Raw genomic sequence first — 20,099 nt, 5'->3', positions numbered from 1 at the left:
AGATGTGCAGCAATGTTTATTTTGGACAGCAGTGGCTTCTTCCGTGGTGTTCTCCTATGAACACCATTCTTGTTTAGTGTTTTTTTTTATGTATATGTTTTGTTCGGTAAAGTTCATATTTATATCCAAAAATCTTATTTTACATTGGCGTGTTATGTTCAGTAGTTCCAAAACATGCAGTGATATTGCAGAGAGCCACATGAATTCACAGAAATACAAATTATAAATGTTGATGAAAATTCAAGTGTTATGCATGGAACTTTAGATACACTTCTCCTTAATGCAACCGCTGTGCCAGATTTCAAAAGAACTTTACGGAAAAAGCATAATCTGCTCAGAGCCCAAACCAGCCAGAGAAATATCCGCCGTTGGGTAGTCAAAATTAGTCATACATAGCATTATAAATATTCCCTTACCTTTGATGATCTTCATCAGAATGCACTCCCAGGAATCGCAGTTCCACAATAAATGCTTGTTTTGTTCGATACTGTCCATCATTTATGTCCATTTATGTCCAAATAACTTATTTTGTTAAGGCGTTTGGTAAACAAATCCAAAAGCACGATCTGGTCCAGTCGGACGAAAAGTTCAAAAAGTTATATTACAGGTCGAAGAAACTTGTCAAACAAAGTATAGAATCAATCTTTAGGATGTTTTTATCATAAATGTTCAATAATGTTCCAACCGGAGAATTCCATTGTCTGTAGAAAAGCAATGGAATGAAAGATACCTCTCATGATACCTCCCCCTTAGTCAAACAGCTCCCATCTGGCCCCCCTTCACACGAGAAGCCTGAAACAATGTTCTAAAGACGGTTGACATCTAGTGGAAGTCTTAGGAAGTGCAAAATAACCCATATCCCACTGTGAATTTGATAGGGGTGAGTTCAAAAACTACAAACCTCAGAATTCCCACTTCCTGTTTGGTTTTTGCCTGCCATATGAGTTTTGTTATACTCACAGACATAATTCAAACAGTTTTAGAAACTTCAGAGTGTTTTCTATCCAGATCTACTAATAATATGCATATCGTATCTTCTGGGGATGAGTAGCAGGCAGTTGAATTTGGGCATGCTTTTCATCCAAAATTCCGAATGCTGCCCCCTATCCTAGAGAAGTTAACCTGTTTAAAGGTCTTACTCACATCGGCTACGGAGAGTGTGATCACACAGTCGTCTAGAACAGCTGGTGCCGCGAGCATAGTTCAGTGTTGCTTGCCTCGAAGAGAGCATTGAAGGCATTTAGCATGTCTAGTAGGCTTGCGTCACTGGGCAACTCGCGGCTGCATTTCCTTTTGTATTCCGCAATAGTTTGCAAGCCCTGCCACAAGCAACAGAGCCGGTGTAGTAGGATTCAATCTTAGTCCTGTATTGAAGCTTTGCCTGTTTGATGGTTCGTCGGAGGGTGTAGCGTGATTTCTTATAAGCGTCCGGGTTAGTGTCTCGCTCCTTGAAAGTGGTAGCTCTAGCCTTTAGCTCAGTGTGGGAGTTTCCTGTAATCCATGGCTTCTGGTTGGGATATGTACGTACAGTACGGTCACTGTGGGGACAACTTTGTCGATGCACTTATTAATGCCATCAAATGAGTGCCGGAACATATTCCAGATTGTGCTAGTGAAACAATCATGTAGTTTAGCATCCTCTTCAGCAGACCACTTCTGTATTGAGTGTGTCACTGGTACTTTTGAGGTTTTGCTTGTAAGCAGGAATAAGGAGGATATGTACAGATTTGCTAACTGGAGGGTGCGGGAGAGCTGTGTATGTGTCTCTGTGTGTGGAGTAAAGGTGATCTAGTTTTTTTTTTCGCTGCTAGTTGCGCAGGTGACATGCTGGTAGAATGGAGGTAAGACGGATTGAAGTTTTTCTGCATTGAAATCACCGGCCACGAGGAGCGCCGTCTCTGAATGAGCATCATCTTGTTTGCTTATAGCCCTATACAGCTCGTTGAGTGCAGTCTTAGTGCCAGCATCTGTTTGTGGTGTTAAATAAACAGCTACGAAAAATATGGATGAAAGCTCTCTTGGTAGATAAGCTGTAAACCATACTATCATGAGGTATTCTAACTCAGACGAACAGAATTTAAAAAATAAATGTTTGACGAGCATAACCTTGAAACTTCCTAAATATTAGGGATTGCGCACCAGCTGTTGTTAACAAAGAGACACACACACCACGTCCTTGAGGTTACCTTTCTGTCCTGCCGATTCACATAAAAACCAGATAGAATATGTTTTTTGAGAAACATAGGATCTTAGTTCTTCAGGTCCCGTTGATAGGATAGTCTCGAACGGAGTTTGTTCTCCAGAGGTTGTACATTGACCAATAGAAAAGAGGGTAGAGGCGGATGACGTCGACCTCTATATCGCTGTCTTTCTGGTCCAGGTTGGTCATTCGTCATTGTTGAATATCTGCATCCTGTCTGCTCTTTCCACTTTCCCCTCACCTAATATGCAACAACTGTTTTACATTCCTTGTGCTTTCTGTGAATTCTCTCTTCCTCCCCCTACACACTCTCTCCCGTTTCTACACCCCTCTCTTCCCTTTCTATCTCTTCCAAACTGATACGTTTCGTCCTGTCTTCTCTAGTGTAAGCCAGAGACTCGTTTTGTCTGTCCTCATCGCTAAAGCTGTTACACAACTAAGTCCACAGCCAAGAGGAAACCACTGGGGGGAAAAGCTTTCAAAGAACTACTTCAGTGTGTGGGTGTGTGTGTGTGTACATATGATTTCAGGGGGTAAATGAAAAAGGTGGGAAAATATCCCTTTCTCTCATTTGGAATGCCGGAGTAGAATTCTATCTGAGCGATGTAGTTTCACACATTTTGATACTGTAGCAGCCAATAAAAATGCCATTATTTCGTCCGGAAAGTTCAGGAAAGGTTCAAGTGACATCATGCAAAGAGTCTGTGGCACAGCTGTAGTGTGCAGACCAATTTACAGCTGAAGGTTATCCTCGCTTGGAATGTCAAACAATGTTCAGGACCGCAACTTGTTTCCCTTCAATAATCTTTCATGCTGACATGTTTCAGAACAAGCTTGTTCATCAGAGCACTGTCTGGGGCAGAGATGAACATGCAGCAACCAACCTGACACTAGTGCATTATAGACTTGACATCAGATACCTGTGTAGCAGCTCCCCACTGTACTCACACACACACTCGCTCTCGCTCTCTCAGGAGGCCTATGTGTTTATCAGTGCTGAGAGTAAGGAGGATGTGACAGAGGAGAAGATAGGTGCTGAGCTCAGTAAAGTCCGCTCCCCGACAGAGCATGTCAGAAGAAGCAGTCGGTCCAAGGACAAGGAGACAGTGGTGAGTGGTCCCCTTGCAATACCATCTCTATCCACAAGAGGGGGTGCTAACACCTGGACACATCCTGGAACTGTGCCACACATTCAGATTCTCTGTTTTAATCTCTTGTCATAAATTGTACTTACTGTATGTTTAAAAAATAAATAAAAATCAATCACAAGTTAAAAACACCCAAGGCTCCTTGTCAATAGTCTAAGTTACAAACTGTGTGTTCAAACAGTGTTGTTCTCCATTAACACTCTTTCCTCTGCGTCTGTATCTCTCTGTTGACAGGGCACGAACTACAGGAAGACTAACGCTGCCATGGAGATGAGCCGCGCCAACAGAGACTCCTTCTGGGCACGTGCAGAGGTAGTTTACACAGGCACACAGTCACAGTTACCCTCAGGTAGCCTAGTGGTTAGAGCTTTGGGCCAGTAACTGAAAGGTTGCTAGATCGAATACCTGAGCTTACAAGGTAAAAATCTGTCGTTCAGCACAAGGCAGTTAACCCACTGTTCCTAGGCCGTCATTGTAAATAAGAATTAGTTCTTAACTGACTTGCCTAGTTAAACAAAGATAAATAAAAATTTTAAAAAGTTACCCTCATAGCTTAGACAGTTTTTCTAGTAATCCATCAATGTAACAGACTTAGTATTTAACTTCAATGTTCACATCACATCTTTAACGTTCACATTATCTACTGTTATTAAGTCTTCATCTATTGTGTTCCATCTCTCTCTCTCAGCGTGAGGAGGAGCGGAGGAAGGAAGAGGAGAGGAAGCGTGCAGTGGAGGACAGACGACGTTGGGAGAAAGAAAGAGTTTGGAAGGAACAGAAAGAGGCTGATGAGAGGGAGAGGAAGATGAACGAGAAACTACAGATGATCGAAGAGCAGAGGTCAGGACTAGGACACACACACACTGACTCAAGACTCAAACGATCTCTGACTCAAGGGTAGCCTCTTGTGGCCATGTCAGGTATTGAATGTGTCATCATAATTGGAAAGGCTACCCAAGACCTATAAGGTCTTTGACATCTCTGTATCTCTCAGGAGAATGCAGGTCCAGCTGGAGGCAGAAGTGAGGAAACAAGAGAAATCTAGATGGGTGAGAGAAATAACCAATTAGTGAGGAAGTTCTTGGGCTACTTAAGTGTGTCTGAACTCTTGTCTGAATTCTGACCTCTGTTGGGGTGTGGCAGGAGCTGCAGGAGAGAGAGCATGAGGAGGACATGAGATTTCGCTTCAGACGCAGCGAGTCCATTGAGAAAGCAGCAGTGAGTCTCTCATACTGACCTCTCTTTTCCATATAAACTCCCATCATACTCTTCTCTAAACATACTACTTCCTTACCTGTTGTAATGTATCCCAATGCTCTGAAATGGCTTCCTAGTCTGCTGTCCTTCATCTGCACAGATCTGAAAACACAGGATAGGGCAAAGGAATATGGCCTTTTATAGGAACCTGTCTGCTTCTGTTAAGCCAGCGCAGATGAAGGAAAGGAATGGAGAGGAAGGAGTAGAGGAGGCAGCTCTAGACTATTGAGACCTGTAGTTTCCTTTACATCATTCAGTAAAGCATGGTGTGATTCCTCCTCCTACCTGTAGGAGGCAGCGATGCTGGTATCACAGCGCTCCATGAACCCCAGAGAGTTCTTCAGACAGCTGTCATCAGTATCCTCCCATAGCCCATCCAGCCCCGGCTCCCCCCGCACAGGTAAGTCCTGTGTGTGTGTGTGTGTGTGTGTGTGTGTGTGTGTGTGTGTGTGTGTGTGTGTGTGTGTGTGTGTGTGTGTGTGTGTGTGTGTGTGTGTGTGTGTGTGTGTGTGTGTGTGTGTGTGTGTGTGTGTGTGTGTGTGTGTGTGTGTGTGTGTGTGTTTATAAGCGTTGACAAACCAAGAAGTGGCTCTACGCAATGTGTGATTATGAAGCCAGTAACAGTCAGTCATGCCTGAACCTTAACAACCATTATCTGCCTGGTTGCAGTGTATTTCTTCATGTTGGTCTTTCTTCCCTCCCTCTCTCTCCACACAGTCAAACCTCCATTAAGGCGGTACCAGCGCAGCTTGACTGACACAGCATTCAACTTTGGGAAATCGGACAGCCCCACCCCCACTTCCCCCCGCAGTCCCACATTGGTCTCCCGCTTCCCAACCTCCCCCTTCCACCGCACCATGTCCCCGCCCAGCCCCATCTTCCGCCCAATCACCTCTCCCCAGAGCCCTCGCGTGCCCCTGGTGTCCCCTCCGAAATCGGCCCTCCACTCATCCCCACCTGTCTCAGCCCAGGCTACTCTCCCATCACCCAGCCTCCAGTCTCAGCTCCAAACCCAGCCCTCTGCCCTCCCAGCCTCTCCAGGCCTCCTCACCAACATGTCCCTCACCTCCCCTCTAGAGAACCAGCTCCAGGCCCAGTTCCTGCCCCACTCTCCCCAGTCCCAGCCTGAGTGCTTCCCCTATCCCCTAGTTTCCCTGAAGCCTGTCTCAGCACCACAGCCTCCTACTGCCCCTGTGCCAGAGAGTCCACTGCAGCCAACAGGTAGTTCCCCATCATACACACAGCCTACTGTAGAATGACCATTGATGTCTTTCATACCATTGTAGTGGGTTCTCAGTTTACCAGGGCTGCACTTAAAACAACATTGGTAATTATCTCTCTTCCAGAGCAGTACACAGCTGTACAAGTTGTACTGGTGGAGGAAGAGGAAGATGAAGAGGAAGACCAGGCAGAGCCAGAGCCCAGCATTGAGAGTACAGAGCCAAACCCAAATATGGAGGAGGGAGGGGAGGGCTCAGCACATGATTCAGACCTTACATCAGTACAGGAGCCTATGGCAGAGGAAGGAGAGGAGGCAAAGGAAGCTGGACAAGAGAAGGGCCAATCCGATTACAGCCAGGTCTCTGCTGAGCCATTCTTGGTCGAGCTTTCAGAAGAGGAGCAGGAGCCAGCAGTAACAGGTATACTTTGTACACTACCGGTCAAAAGTTTGGACACACCTACTCATTCAAGGGATTTTCTTTATTTGTACTATTTTCTACATTGTAGAATAATAGTAAAGACATCAAAACTATAAAATAACACACATCATCATGTGGTAACCAAAAAAAAATATATTTTATATTTGAGATTCTTCAAATAGCTACACTTTGCCTTGATGATAGCTTTGCACACTCTTGGCATTCTCTCAACCAGCTTCACCTGGAATGGTTTTCCTTTTTCTTTATTTTTATTTATTTTTTACCCCTTTTTCATGGTATCCATTTGGTAGTAACAGTCTTGTCTCATTGCTGCAACTCCAGTACGGACTCAGGAGAGGCGAAGATCGAGAGCCATGCGTCCTCTGAAACACGACCCAACCAAGCCGCACTGCTTCTTGACACAATGCCCACTTAACCCAGAAGCCAGCCGCACCAATGTGTCGGAGGGAACACCGTACACCTGGCGACTGCACTGCTCCCGGACCATCACAGGAGTCGCTAGTGTGCGATGGTCAAGGACAAACCCTCCCTTAACCCGGAAGACGCTGGGCCAATTGTGCGCCACCCCATGAGTCTCCCGGTCACGGCCAGCTGCGACAGAGCATGGACTCAAACCCAGACTCTCTAGTTGCACTGCGTCACTCGGGAGGTCCTTGGAATGCTTTTCCAACAGTCTTGAAGGAGTTCCCACATGTTGAGCACTTGTTGGCTACTTTTCCTTTACTCTGCAGTCTGATTCATCCTAAACCATTTCAATTGGGTTGAGGTCAGGTGATTGTGGAGGCCAGGTCATCTGATGCAGCACTCCATCACTCTCCTTCTTGGTCAAATAGCCCAATAGTGTTGGGTCATTGTCCTGTTGAAAAACAAATGATAGTCCCACTCAGCACAAACCAGATGGGATGATGTATTGCTGTGGTAGCCATGCTGGTTAAGTGTGCCTTGAATTCTAACAAAATCACAGACAGTGTCACCAGCAAAGCACCCCCACATCATCACACCTCCTCCTCCATTCTTTACGGTGGGAAACACACATGCGGAGATCATCCGTTCACCTACTCTACATCTCACAAAGACACGGTGGTTGGAACCAAAAATCTCCAATTTGGACTCATCAGACTAAAGGACAAATTTCAACCGGTCTAATGTTCGGTTTCTAATTGCTTGTGTTTCTTGGCCCAAGCAAGTCTCTTCTTATTATTGGTGTCCTTTAGTAGTCATTTCTTTGGAGCAATTCAACCATGAAGGCCTGATTCACGCAGTCTCCTCTGAACAGTTGATGTTGAGACGTGTCTGTTACTTGAACTCTGTGAAACATTTATTTGGACTGCAATTTCTGAGGCTGGTAACTCTAATAAACATATCCTCTGCATCAGAGGTGACTCTGGGTCTTCCTTTCCTGTGGCGGTCCTCATGAGAGCCAGTTTCATCATAGCGCTTGATGGTTATTGCGACTGCAAAAAGTTATTGAAATGTTCCATATTGACTGACCTTCATGTCTTAAAGTAATGATGTACTGTCGTTTCTCTTTGCTTATTTGAGCTGTTCTTGCCATAATATCGACGTGGTCTTTTACCAAATAAGACCAAATTGGTCTTTTACTATCTTCTGTATACCCCCCTACCTTGTCACAACACAACTGATTGGCTCAAACGCATTAAGAAGGAAAGAAATTCCACAAATTAACTTTCTATAAGGCATTTGAAATGCATTCCAGATGACTACCTCGTGAAGCTGGATGAGAGAATGCCAAGAGTGTGCAAAGCTGTCATCAAGGCAAAGGGTGGCTATTTAAAGAATCTCAAATATAAAATATATATTTGGTTTGTTTAACACTTTTTTGGTTAATACATGATTCCATGTGTTATTTTATAGTTGTTTTTATGTCTTCACTAATATTCTACAATGTAGAAAATAGTAAAAAATAAAGAAAAACCCTGAATGAGTAGGTGTTCTAAAACTTTTGACCGGTAGTGTATGCTTTTTTTGCATCTCGTATAGGCCTGTCCTATTATAATTTGTATTTTTTTTAAACAGGTTAAATACAACAATTGAAAGAGAATAAGAGTTTTATGTAATGAGAAGGTTGTGGAAAAAGTGTGTGACACATCACTGACACAATCTAACCACTGACATGTTATGTTTCAGATGCAGAGGATATTCTTCAGCTAATCACACAAAAGGTTGTGGTCCCGTCCACCAATGGGGTGACCGATGAGGAGGAGTTGGTGGAACACAATGGTACAGGTATGTTACCCCACTCATCCAGTGAGAGGGATCTACACTAGCCTACATTATCCAAGTTGCTCTCAAACTGAATGAACCCTTCATGTTGATGAGATAACATAGAATAGACATACCAGATGCCTACATTGCAATTCCCTATCCTTTTCCAGGAATCCTCTTCCTCGTGGGCTTTTAAATCCATGAAGGCGATTGAAAAGTACACACTTGCTTAGCGTAGGGTAGGGAACCAGAATACAACCACTGTCATGGTTCCTCTTTTCCAGAGCGATCCATGAGTCCACCTGAAAGGGACCAAGGTACTCCAGAGTTGGCTGTTTGTTTTGATGAAGAGGAGGAGGACTTAGTTGAAGAGAATGAGGTTGAGGAGATATCAGAGAATGGACAAGAGGTATGGAATGTTACACAAAGTCAAATGTACCCTGCCACCCTATTCACTACTGGGCTTCAAACCCGGTCCTGGAGACCCACACGGTGTGCAGACCTTTGTTCCAACCCAGTATTAATAAAAAGACTTGATGATTAGTTGATAAGTTATAAAAGGTGTGTTAGTGCTGGTCTTTGGGTCTCCAGGACTAGGATAGAAAAACACTGACTAATTTAATATGAATGTCATGTCGACGACAACCAGGCGAGGGCTCTGCAATGGTAAAAATAGTGAATTGTGACATTTTCCTCAGACAGGCGCCATTCATGATTGTTTTTCTCTGTTTCAGACGTGTGTAAGAGCTCTCTATGACTACCAAGCAGGTCAGTTCTCAGTGTAACCATGGACACACATGCACACCTACACATACACACAGACACACACTATGATTCTCTCTGAGTGTTAAACCTGCCTTTCTCTTTCCTCACAGAGGATGAATCAGAGATCTCCTTTGAGCCAGGTGACATCATAAGTGCGGTAGAGACCGTGGACAAGGCCTGGTGGCAGGGCTGCACTAAAGATGGACGCCAGGGACTCTTTCCAGCCAATTACGTGGAGACCATCTAGACACACACACACACACACACTCAGGGACTGAACACTCGTTCCCCTACATTGAAAACACCATAGTGTACTTGCTATATACATAGACTCCCTTAGCTTCAATAGACACACAATGAACAAACTTCCCTTGGAATCCATGCCATCATCTGCCCCCATTCCAACTCGCCTGTGTTGTGGTGGAAGACCGTGTCTCCTGTTCTATCCGGTTAGACTCCTAACTGGCAGAAACACACAGTTGAGGTCCACCAAGATGTCTCCTTCGTTCCCTTCACAAGAGGAAGGGCTGGGAAAGAGAGGGACCACCAGACGGGATGTCTGCAGGCTCAAAATGAGTCCCTCTACAACTACTATTTTAATGATTGTTACACTAAGCGATACTGTCTGTGTGAATGTGTCATTTCCTTGGTACATTTAACAGTGTTTTCTATGTTAATTAACTGAAATGTAAGGGACTGTCTTTCTTGTTTCTGTACTGGTGGTACGGTATGTGTATATAATCTGTTTTATCTAAAGCTTTTTTTTTCCAAGCGGAGTGGTATTCCTATAGTACATCTGATGCTAACATATAGCATTATGTTAATGTCATGTACATTTAAAATGCTACTTGTAACTGTCTTTTTGAAGTGAGAACTTTAAAGTTAAAGGTTTGTTTCTACAAGTGTGCATGGTTTGTACTCCCTGCATTTACTCCACATTTACAAATAGTACCATTTACAAACATATAATACTCTTAAACATTAGCATATACATACAGTAAATCACAAACGTATACAGTATATATCACATTTTTGTAAATATTTGAGTATATCTTATCATGTGACAACACTGAAGAAATGACACTTTTGCTAAAATGTAAAGTAGTGAGTGTACAGCTTGTATAACAGTGTAAATTTGCTGTCCCCTCAAAATAACTCAACACACAGCCATTAATGTCTAAACCGCTGGCAACAAAAGTGAGTACACCCCTAAGTGAAAATGTCCACTCACTACTTTACATTGTAGCAAAGTGTCATTTCTCCAGTGTTGTCACATGAAAAGATATACTCAAATATTTACAAAAATGTGAGGGGTGTGCTCACTTTTGTGATATGCTGTATATATATATTACAGGTCTTGATTGTTTTTTTTATTACATTAAAAGACAAATACTATTTTGAAGTTATATTTCTTTATGAAAATAGCAGAAACATGAAGCAGAAAGTAACTTTATCATGCATATTATACTATTAAATAAAACTACTTTTTTTTTTACTACAAATGTAAACGTTACTTTTTAATCACTTTCAGAACTCTAGAATTTATTTTAGAACATGAATTCTAATTTCATTGAATCCAACTGAATAATAGTATAGTATGTATTTTTCCTCACAAAAAAAGCTTTGTACCATTTTAAAGCGTAAAACACTTGTACATTGTACTTCAGCTTGAGATGGATATTTACTCTCAGCTTCATGAGAATAAATATTTTTAAATTCTGAAAAAAATTATGGCTATGTACATTTTTGCAGAGTTTTCTACCAAGTTACATATATTAGCGTCATGTTTCCGTTTTGTATCCCTCGTCTAACACACGTAGTGGACGTTTACTTGATTATTGATCAAGTGACAACTTTAAACTTTCCTCACATGTTCACTGTCTTCTCCTCTCTATTCACTTCCTCTCTCTTCACTTCCTCTCTCTTCACTTCCTCTCTCTTCACTCCCTCTCTCTCTTCACTTCCTCTCTTCACTCCCTCTCTTCACTTCCTATCTTCACTTCCTCTCTCTTCACTCCCTCTCTATTCACTTCCTCTCTCTTCACTCCCTCTCTCTTCACTCCCTCTCTTCACTCCCTCTCTCTTCACTTACTCTCTCTTCACTCCCTCTCTCTTCACTCCCTCTCTCTTCACTTCCTATCTTCACTTCTCCTATCTTCACTTCCTCTCTCTTCACTTCCTCTCTCTTCACTTCCTCTCTCTTCACTTCCTCTCTCTTCACTTCTTCTCTCTTCACTTCTTCTCTCTTCACTTCCTCTCTCTTCACTCCCTCTCTCTTCACTCCCTCTCCCTTCACTTCCTCTCTCTTCACTCCCTCTCTCTTCACTCCCTCTCTCTTCACTCCCTCTCTCTTCACTCCCTCTCTCTTCACTCCCTCTCTCTTCACTTCCTCTCTCTTCACTTCCTCTCTCTTCACTTCTTCTCTCTTCACTTCTTCTCTCTTCACTTCTTCTCTCTTCACTTCTTCTCTCTTCACTCCCTCTCTCTCTTCACTCCCTCTCTCTCTTCACTCCCTCTCTCTTTACTCCCTCTCTCTTTACTCCCTCTCTCTTTACTCCCTCTCTCTTCACTCCCTCTCTCTTCACTTTCATATTTACTCTCCCTCGATTTAAATGACGGGTGGATAAAAAAAACAATTGCTCTTATTCACGTAACATGAAGTCAGGGACAACAACCTCATACTAACAAATGTATTTTATTTGTATATATATATATATATATATATATATATTTAACCTCTAAGTAAAAGACAGGTTGGAGTCATTAACTTGTTTTTCAACCACTCCACAAATTTCTTGTTAACAAACTATAGTTTTGGCAAGTCGTTTAGGACATCTACTTTGTGCATGACACAAGTCAATTGTTTACAAATGATTTCACTGAATTCACTGTATCACAATTCCAGTTGGTCAGAAGTTTACATACACTAAGTTGACTGTGCCTTTAAACAGATTGGAAAAATCCAGAAATTATGTCATAGCTTTAGAAACTTCTGATAGTCTAATTGACATCATTTGAGTCAATTGGAGGTGTACCTGTGGATGTATTTCAAGGCCTACCTTCAAACTCAGTGCCTCTTTGCTTGACATCATGGGAAAATCAAAAGAAATCAGCCAAGACCTCAGAAAACAAATTGTAGGTCTCCACAAGTCTGGTACATCCTTGGGAGCAATTTCCAAATGCATGAAGGTACCATGTTCATCTGTACAAACAATAGTACGCAAGTATAAACACCATGGGACTACTCAGCCGTCATACCACTCAGGAAGGAGACTCGTTCTGTCTCCTAGAGATGAATGTACTTTGGTGCGAAAAGTGCAAATCAATCCCAGAACAACAGGAAAGGACCATGTGAAGATGCTGGAGGAAACGGGTACAAAAGTATCTATATCCACAGTAAAATGAGTCCTATAACAACATAACCTGAAAGGCCGCTCAGCAAGGAAGAAGCCACTGCTCCAAAACCACCATAAAAAAGCCAGACTATGGTTTGCAACTGCACATGGGGACAAAGATCGTACTTTTTGGAGAAATGTCCTCTGGTCTGATGAAACAAAAATAGAACTGTTTAGCCATAATGACCATCGTTATGTTTGGAGGAAAAAGGGGGAGGCTTGCAAGCCAAAGAACACCATCCCAACCTTGAAACACGGGGGTGGCAGCATCATGTTGTGGGGGTGCTTTGCTGCAGGAGGGACTGGTGCACTTCTCAAAATAGATGGCATCATGAGAGAGGAAAATTATGTGGATATATTGAAGCAACATCTCAAGACATCAGTCAAGAAGTTAAAGCTTGGTTGCAAATGGGTCTTCCAAATGGACAATGACCTCAAGCATACTTCCAAAGTTGTGGCAAAATGGCTTAAAGTCAAGGTATTGGAGTAGCCATCACAAAGCCCTTACCTCAATCCCATAGAAATGTTGTGGGCAGAACTGAAAAAGCGTGTGCGAGCAATGAGGCCAACAAACCTGCCTCAGTTACACCAGCTCTGTCAGGAGGAATGTGCCAAAATTCACCCAACTTATTGTGGGAAGCTTGTGGAAGGCAACCCGAAACGTTTGACCCAAGTTAAACAATTTAAAGGCAATGCTACCAAATACTTATTGAGTGTATGTAAATGTCTGACCCACTGGGAATGTGATGAACGAAATAAAAGCTGAAATAAATCACTCTACTATTATTCTGACATTTCACATTCTTAAAATAAAGTGGTGTTCCTAACTGACCTAAGACAGGGAATGTTTACTGGTATTAAACATCAAGAATTGTGAAAAATTGAGTTTAAATGTATTTGTCTAAGATGTATGTAAACTTCTGACTTCAACTTTATATGGGGCGACAGGGTTTCCTGGTGGTTAGAGCGTTGGACTAGTAACCGGAAGGTTGCAAGTTAAAACCCCCGAGCTGGTACAAATCTGTCGTTCTGCCCCTGAACAGGCAGTTAACTCACTGTTCCTAGACCGTCTTAACTGACTTACCTAGTTAAATGAAGGTAAAATAACAAATATCTAATTGGGCTGAATCCTAACCTTTGAACTTTTACAACAACATAGGCAGTTGGGCTCCCGAGTGGCACAGTGGTCTAAGGCACTGGATCTCAGTGCAAGATGTATCACCTCCAGGCTGTATCACATCCGACTGTGATTGGGAGTCCCATAGAGTGGTACACAATTGGCCCAGCGTCGTCATTGTAAATAAAAATGTGTTCTTCATTGACTTGCCTAGTTAAATAATTACAAAAATAAAAAAGCTTTGAAGTGTTGGAATGATTTCAGGTTCAGAACAGATGACTCCTGAATCTCCACCAGGTTGTCTGATTATGCAGTATGTCGGTAACATGTTTCCCCATACATATGCATGTATCAAATCAATTATTATCTAGATTAGAATACTTCCCTCCAGTACGATTGCCCCAACTTCAGTGCCAATACAAGGCCTTTGTAAAAACCAATGATTGTTATCCCTAGTCTGTGAAAACAATTGTAACGTGACTGTGTATAAAACCAACAAGGATTTGTTGTCACAATTTATGCAGTTAGATGTTTGCCTATAATGATTTGCGAACCCTCTATGTGTGACATTGAATCCTCGCACATAAACAGATTTTTAATTGCGCAATAATGTAAGATTGGAACGTGGGCGTTTTTAAACACTTTCACTCCACAGGAAGTGTGAGATTATTCCCCAATAACACACTGTTTAGTAAATTCAAAATGTCTTTTGAAAATTAATCTTTGGCCAGGCTACCTCTGCAGCATACAAATGCATGAGTGAAGAAAATCCTTAACAATATAGAGGGATGACGGACACACTGATGACACATCAACAGCTGGAAAACCTTTGAAGTTTGAATACTGCCTTATTTCACTTCACATCAACTGTCACCATATGCTTTGGATCAAATGCAACTGTTAGCAGATTACAGCAGTAGTCAGATTTATTGAAAAGATTGTATTGCAATTTGGATTTGGTGAACAGGTAGAATGAAACAAAATATGAATTGTGCCTTAAAATTAAATCCTGTTTCTTTACAAAAAAAGGTATAAACAACAACAACAAAAATGATGCAATGTAAAACATATTAGATATTCAGACAAACTCCTTAATAAGTAGAGCTGAACATTATGAGAAGGTACTATATATTTCATCACTCTACACTGACCCTGTGTACCGAGACAAAGTGGTCATATCCAGAGGTAACGATGAAGCGCAAGTGTGTTGCAGTCGTTCCATTTAGCTGTAAAGAGGAAAAAACAAGACTAGTTCAAACCACTCAAAGTCACGTGTATATACAGTATATGCCATTTTCAGACACCATGTAGAACATTATGTAGATTAGAATAGGAAGTCAACTCACTGGAATATCATTTGTTTGAAGATGCCCCTCTGTGTGTTCAAATTCTGAAACAAGATGCAATGAAGATTACAATACTGCTTTGAAAGGCAGACCTCATTTGCTTTGAGGCACTGTGGATCCGTAGAGTGGCTTTGCTTACCTTTTTCTGAAATAGCTTCAAAGTCAGTAGCATCATCTGAGATGCTCTTCTCAATTTTAAGAGTCTTAACTGAAAGACAATGAGAACAAAATAACGGATACATTTCAAGCAACGTGATCAAACTGTAGTAACTAAACATACACCAATACTTAGGTCTAGACAGTGTGCCATTTGATACGTTACTTTTGACCTTGTTTCATACCATTATAACAGTGCATTGTCACAAGGGCAATTTTCATAGATTCAGCGAAGCGGATTATGAACTCCTGTGGAAACATTCCAGTGGACATCCAAAATGTTGCAGTGTTCCTGAGAAGAGAGAAAGTGACTCATCAAGGTATGCACAGTGGTGGTGAGTTAATGAATGGTGTGGCATGGGGTTGCTGGCTGTGCGTTACTGACTGGTGTAACATGACATTGTATAGCAATAGGATGTTGACTTTGTGTGGAAATATTGTTGGGTGTCTGTACAAGACTGATAACGTTAGCTCGCTAGCTCTTCTCACGCTACCATAGCTAGATTTTTATCTTGATTTTAACAACAAAGCACGTAGCTAGCTACTCTGACATACAGGAAGTTCAGGTTAGTTTAGCTAGCTATCTAACGTTAGCTAACAGCATACCAGATAGGCACAGAGGTTCTAAATTATATTTTAGAAAGAGTAAATAAATAAACCCGTCTCACCCGTCAATAATGTTTTCTGGAGGATGATTCTCATCACTGGACGCAGCCAAGACAATCTGAGCACCCAAAGAAACTAAAGCAGGATCTATCATCGTTTTAGCCAACAAATCACGACTTGCAAGCAACTCTAGCTAGCTAGGTAAACAAAAGTGTTAGTTCGTTCCCAAGCCAACGTGCTAACAATTTTTGTCGCAGTTTTTACTACGTCATCATTATTTAGGAACGTCAGCCAGCGACGCACGTTGCTTCAGTAGCTGGGGGCTATCAACGCTGTGAGAGCAGCCATATTTCTGCCTATTCATGGCACATGGGTGTAAAGATGTGCTTTTTGCTCGTGGAGCTGCACAAGTAAGTTATCAATTATGTAGCTACTCAGTCTGTACATCGCTAGCTAAGTGCGTAGATTGGTTTGCTAGTTGTTTGCTGATTGGCTAGATACCAACTAGCTAACATTAGCTAGTTAATAGCTAGCTATTGGGTCTAAACCTGGTACCAGAGCAGTGTTGGATAACGTTACATCGAGTTAAACTTGTAATTTAACTACGTTTTGCAGTAGCTTGGTGGTAGTTTAATTAAATTCAAATCTTGGAACAGTAGTGTTTTCAGTAGTGTAATTACTTTTTTGATATGATAATGTTTCACACATTAGTTTGGATGTAGTGAACTACTTTTTCAAATTAACATTAGTTAGTTAAGTAAACACATGTTTTTAAATGGGAGCTTTAGTGTAGCTTAAGTTCCCATTTTAAGTAATTGGCATCTTGATACATCGTTCACCATGGAATGGAGTTTAGTCCGCTAGAATCTTGGTAACAATATTTTCGGAGCATCCTCCACAACACTGCATCAGTTTCAGTGAAGGGTTAGTTATCATTGTTAGTGGTAACAAGGCAGTTTGCCAGCAGATATTCCAGCATCAGTCACTCAAGTCTGATGGCCCAATTCCCAAAACAGTTTCAATTAGATATCTGGTTAGCAGGGATCTAGGAAAGTCACTGACATTAGATTAAAAATGATCAGCTGGCCATGTTGTATGACTAGATGCTAGTTAGATAAACAGCTGGCCAGGCTAACTATGACCCATCTATTATGTATGAATATAGAGCCGTGTGCCAGTGCATCACGACTGGCTAGATGGAATCTTGGGTAGCTGGCTGTAGCTGTCTTGCTAGTAGATAAATAGAAAGAATGTGCTATGTAAAAGAGTCTCAGATGGTTGATTGCTCTTAAACTCATTTTCTTATTTTCCCAGAGTGACGATTCAGACATTTGGGATGACACTGCACTGATAAAGGCCTACGACAAAGCAGTTGCATCATTTAAGGTGCCGTTACAGTGTTATAACGTTGTTTGCCACCCCATTGACAGTATTCTGCAAATAGTCTTTTTTCCCTCATTGTTAGAATGGTTTTGATACTTAGGTTGAGAACCATGCATGTACAGCTACAGTGTGTCGTTCTAGACATGTCTCCTAAAGCAGCAACTCAGAAAAGTGTCCTTGAAAATGTTCTATTATCCCTCTGTCATGCTCACATTTGGATTATTTTTTAACTATTGATCCTGACTGTCAGACTGCCCTGAAAGGTGAGGAGGACACGCAAAGTTCAGAGAGAGACAAGCCTGGAAAGAAACGAAAAAACAACAGAAACAACCGCAGCAGAAAGAGAAGCAATGCTCCTCTGGATAAAGAGGTAGGTGGTACGTTATAAGAACACAAAAACCCATTAAAAAGGATCTGTTAACTGTTCCTTTAATCGGTCTAGTCTAACAGTTATACAACGTGTTGTGTTGCAGTGGCGAGTCGGAGACTCCTGCTGTGCCTACTGGTCTAAAGATGGCAATTTGTATGCTGCCACGATCTCATCCATAGATGAGCAGAGGGGCACCTGTATAGTTGTGTTCACACACTATGGGAACGAGGAGGAGCAGAACCTCCGAGACCTTCTGATAGAGAGCTCAGAGGTAGATGAGGAAGCCCCTAGTAAGGTACGTTTAGGCTGTTTGTGGGGATGATTGCTGCATTCACCATACTGTTTTACTGCACATGAACTAGATCAGGCTGGTTCCACCAGGCTAGTGGACCACCATTTATGTATTCAGCCTCTTGAACACATCTGACTGTAAACATTTTTGTCAGTGTTCGTGTCTCTTTCTGTAATGCAGGTTAAAGAAGCAGAGTCTTCTACAGAGGAGAGCGACAGGTCGTCCGCCCCACACCCTCACAGTCATGTGCCACGCTCTAAACCCAAATTCAAATCCCCCAAAGGACCTCCTATGTCGGGTCCAGGCTTCCCTGGCTTTCCCCTAGGTCCCCCTCCAATGCCTGGCTTCAGAATGGTAAGAAGATTCTAATTGTAGGTTGTCAGTCACAATTTGTCCATGCATTTTTTTTTTTTTTTTTTGATATGTGGTTGTCTTACAATGTAAATGTAAGAATGCATTACTCCAAGGAATTAAAAGACCTAACAAATGATGGAATTTAGGTGAATTTTGTTTTCATTTAGAAGTTGCTAAAGATGCTGTGTTGGGAATTTTAAATATAAAACCCCTGTAAGTGATAATGGAATGAATCCTTTGACAATGGAGTGTGCTGCACATTGAAGTTGTTGTTCTGTCTACAGGGAGACTCAAGGCGACCTGGGGCCTCCAGGCCCGCCCCTCCAGGATGGCCTCCTATGATGCCCTGTGGGCCACCGGTATGATGGAGTGCAGAAATATTTTCTCTGGTGCAGAGCTGCGTTGCCGTGGTAATAGTCCACGGCATGAGTCACATTTACAACAATAATTCAATCCCTGCTTCCACTTTTCCCACGGTTTCTCCACTTGCCTGTCTCCCACTCTGATCTTCTTTAGTCTCTGAATAAAGAGTCAACCCCCCTCTCGACTGTTTAGTGTTGCTGATAGAGAACACACATGGAGCTTACTGAGCAGTGTTTTGTTAGGACATTTATCTCTGCAACGTTACGATAGATTCCCTCTGAACGCGTTTTGTCTCTGTCAGATGATCCCTCCTCCTCCCCCCATGAGTCCAAACGGAGAGGATGATGCGGCTCTGGGAGGTATGCTGCTCGCCTGGTACATGAGTGGTTACCACACTGGATACTACCTGGTACAGTTACACCCCCTTCGCATTCTGTCTTGCATACTGTAGATAGGTTTATTACAACAAAGCAATTCCTATTTAATACACATTGTGGCTTCTATGTGTGTACGTTAGGTTGCATTCACGTTCCGACAAAATCTGGGACGTGATTGGATCACGTGTGATGATTGCTCGGACATTAATTTTGAATTCAATACCAGGAGTAAACAGGTTCTTCAATGCAAAAGGAACTGTTTTAATGGTTTATTTGTCTCTTACAGGGTTTGAAACAAGGCCGCAAAGAAGCTGCGTCTGGAAGGAAGACTCGCCACAAGTGAGAAAGGGGACTTCTGTTCTTACCAGGTAAATAAACAGTCATTTGCTGTGCTTAGTCATGTACTAAACTGATTTGCTACCTGCTAGGAATGAATTCCATTGAATTCTTCCTTGACTGACTTATATGAGCCTCAGATGTTTAGATGCTACAGAATAAATTCTTCCTCTAGAATTGTTGCCATTTTTAACAAACCGTCAACTTACATCTTTAAAACATTTGTTCTCTGCTGTGTGTCCTAGGTGTGTGTCTCCATCCCAGATGAAGAGGACGGGAGTGTTGTCAATTAAATGTAACGTGGATGCATTCCTGTTTCAAAACTCCGAAACACTTTGGAGGCATGTTTTTGTATTCTTTGTAAATAAAACAAATAAAGGCTGTTTTAGCTCACATTTTAATGTTTTTAATGTTCTTTAATCTGTTCGATACATGTGAATATTCAACTAGTTGAGGTCACAAATATATAAGGAAAACTAAGATGGTTATATTTACAAGGGTGTTGATAAGGTGCAAGATGCACCTTAGATATCGTAACCGTTCTTCCCCAGTAGATGGCAGGCTATTCCTGTATACACATTCAAGTACAGTCAAATTAGATAATGGATGTTATAGTATTTGTTTAAAAGTTTCTACTTTCTACACCATATTCAATCATGTCAATTGATCAACTAAAGGTCAAATTATGAGCGTTTTGAAAGACATTTTCAATGGTGGCCAACAACATTTCATAAAATACCTAGATAA

The 20,099-nt window shown here is 41.9% G+C and overlaps 3 protein-coding genes across 3 annotated transcripts in view; 2 read left to right on the top strand and 1 right to left on the bottom strand.

The window, feature by feature from the left end:
- LOC139410637 (drebrin-like protein A) overlaps positions 1 to 10,985 on the top strand; it is a 52,578-nt gene extending 41,593 nt beyond the window's left edge. Inside the window, exons 5-16 of the mRNA XM_071155992.1 lie at positions 3,175 to 3,309; positions 3,583 to 3,660; positions 4,037 to 4,188; positions 4,343 to 4,397; positions 4,492 to 4,566; positions 4,897 to 5,005; positions 5,323 to 5,826; positions 5,952 to 6,245; positions 8,415 to 8,513; positions 8,777 to 8,901; positions 9,227 to 9,260; positions 9,368 to 10,985. Coding sequence (XP_071012093.1) covers positions 3,175 to 3,309; positions 3,583 to 3,660; positions 4,037 to 4,188; positions 4,343 to 4,397; positions 4,492 to 4,566; positions 4,897 to 5,005; positions 5,323 to 5,826; positions 5,952 to 6,245; positions 8,415 to 8,513; positions 8,777 to 8,901; positions 9,227 to 9,260; positions 9,368 to 9,504 — 1,797 coding nt within the window. The 3' untranslated portion in view covers positions 9,505 to 10,985. The remainder of the gene's footprint in view (positions 1 to 3,174; positions 3,310 to 3,582; positions 3,661 to 4,036; positions 4,189 to 4,342; positions 4,398 to 4,491; positions 4,567 to 4,896; positions 5,006 to 5,322; positions 5,827 to 5,951; positions 6,246 to 8,414; positions 8,514 to 8,776; positions 8,902 to 9,226; positions 9,261 to 9,367) is intronic.
- Positions 10,986 to 13,948: 2,963 nt separating this feature from the next.
- LOC139411916 (heat shock protein, alpha-crystallin-related, b11) lies at positions 13,949 to 16,119 on the bottom strand. Its single transcript, XM_071158671.1, has 5 exons — positions 15,940 to 16,119; positions 15,457 to 15,563; positions 15,255 to 15,323; positions 15,116 to 15,159; positions 13,949 to 14,995 (listed from the first exon to the last, which is right to left on the bottom strand). Exons 1-5 carry the CDS (start codon positions 16,029 to 16,031, stop codon positions 14,906 to 14,908), a joined length of 402 nt encoding a protein of 133 aa, XP_071014772.1. The 5' UTR covers positions 16,032 to 16,119; the 3' UTR covers positions 13,949 to 14,905.
- A 47-nt stretch (positions 16,120 to 16,166) lies between these two features.
- On the top strand, positions 16,167 to 19,745 carry LOC139411915 (survival of motor neuron 1, telomeric). The gene is made up of 9 exons (XM_071158670.1): positions 16,167 to 16,287; positions 17,192 to 17,263; positions 17,511 to 17,630; positions 17,734 to 17,925; positions 18,103 to 18,276; positions 18,561 to 18,635; positions 18,941 to 19,048; positions 19,303 to 19,384; positions 19,598 to 19,745. Exons 1-8 carry the CDS (start codon positions 16,240 to 16,242, stop codon positions 19,357 to 19,359), a joined length of 846 nt encoding a protein of 281 aa, XP_071014771.1. The 5' UTR covers positions 16,167 to 16,239; the 3' UTR covers positions 19,360 to 19,384; positions 19,598 to 19,745.
- Positions 19,746 to 20,099: the final 354 nt, after the last annotated feature.

This window comes from Oncorhynchus clarkii, chromosome 6 (assembly GCF_045791955.1).
Source record: "Oncorhynchus clarkii lewisi isolate Uvic-CL-2024 chromosome 6, UVic_Ocla_1.0, whole genome shotgun sequence".
NCBI classification, from domain to species: Eukaryota; Metazoa; Chordata; class Actinopteri; order Salmoniformes; family Salmonidae; genus Oncorhynchus; species Oncorhynchus clarkii.
The sequence above is the reverse complement of the archived record's forward strand: the minus strand, read 5'-3'. Positions and strand labels throughout refer to the sequence as shown.

Coding starts and splice junctions, on each gene's coding strand:
- LOC139411916 (XM_071158671.1), bottom strand. CDS start 16,031: ATGATAGATCCTGCTTTAGTTTCTTTGGGTGCTCAGATTGTCTTGGCT. Junction 15,324..15,456: donor GACAATGCACTGTTATAATG/GTATGAAACAAG, acceptor ATTGTCTTTCAG/TTAAGACTCTTAAAATTGAG. Junction 15,160..15,254: donor TGAAGCTATTTCAGAAAAAG/GTAAGCAAAGCC, acceptor ATCTTGTTTCAG/AATTTGAACACACAGAGGGG.
- LOC139411915 (XM_071158670.1), top strand. CDS start 16,240: ATGGCACATGGGTGTAAAGATGTGCTTTTTGCTCGTGGAGCTGCACAA. Junction 17,264..17,510: donor AAGCAGTTGCATCATTTAAG/GTGCCGTTACAG, acceptor CCTGACTGTCAG/ACTGCCCTGAAAGGTGAGGA. Junction 18,636..18,940: donor TGATGCCCTGTGGGCCACCG/GTATGATGGAGT, acceptor TGTCTCTGTCAG/ATGATCCCTCCTCCTCCCCC.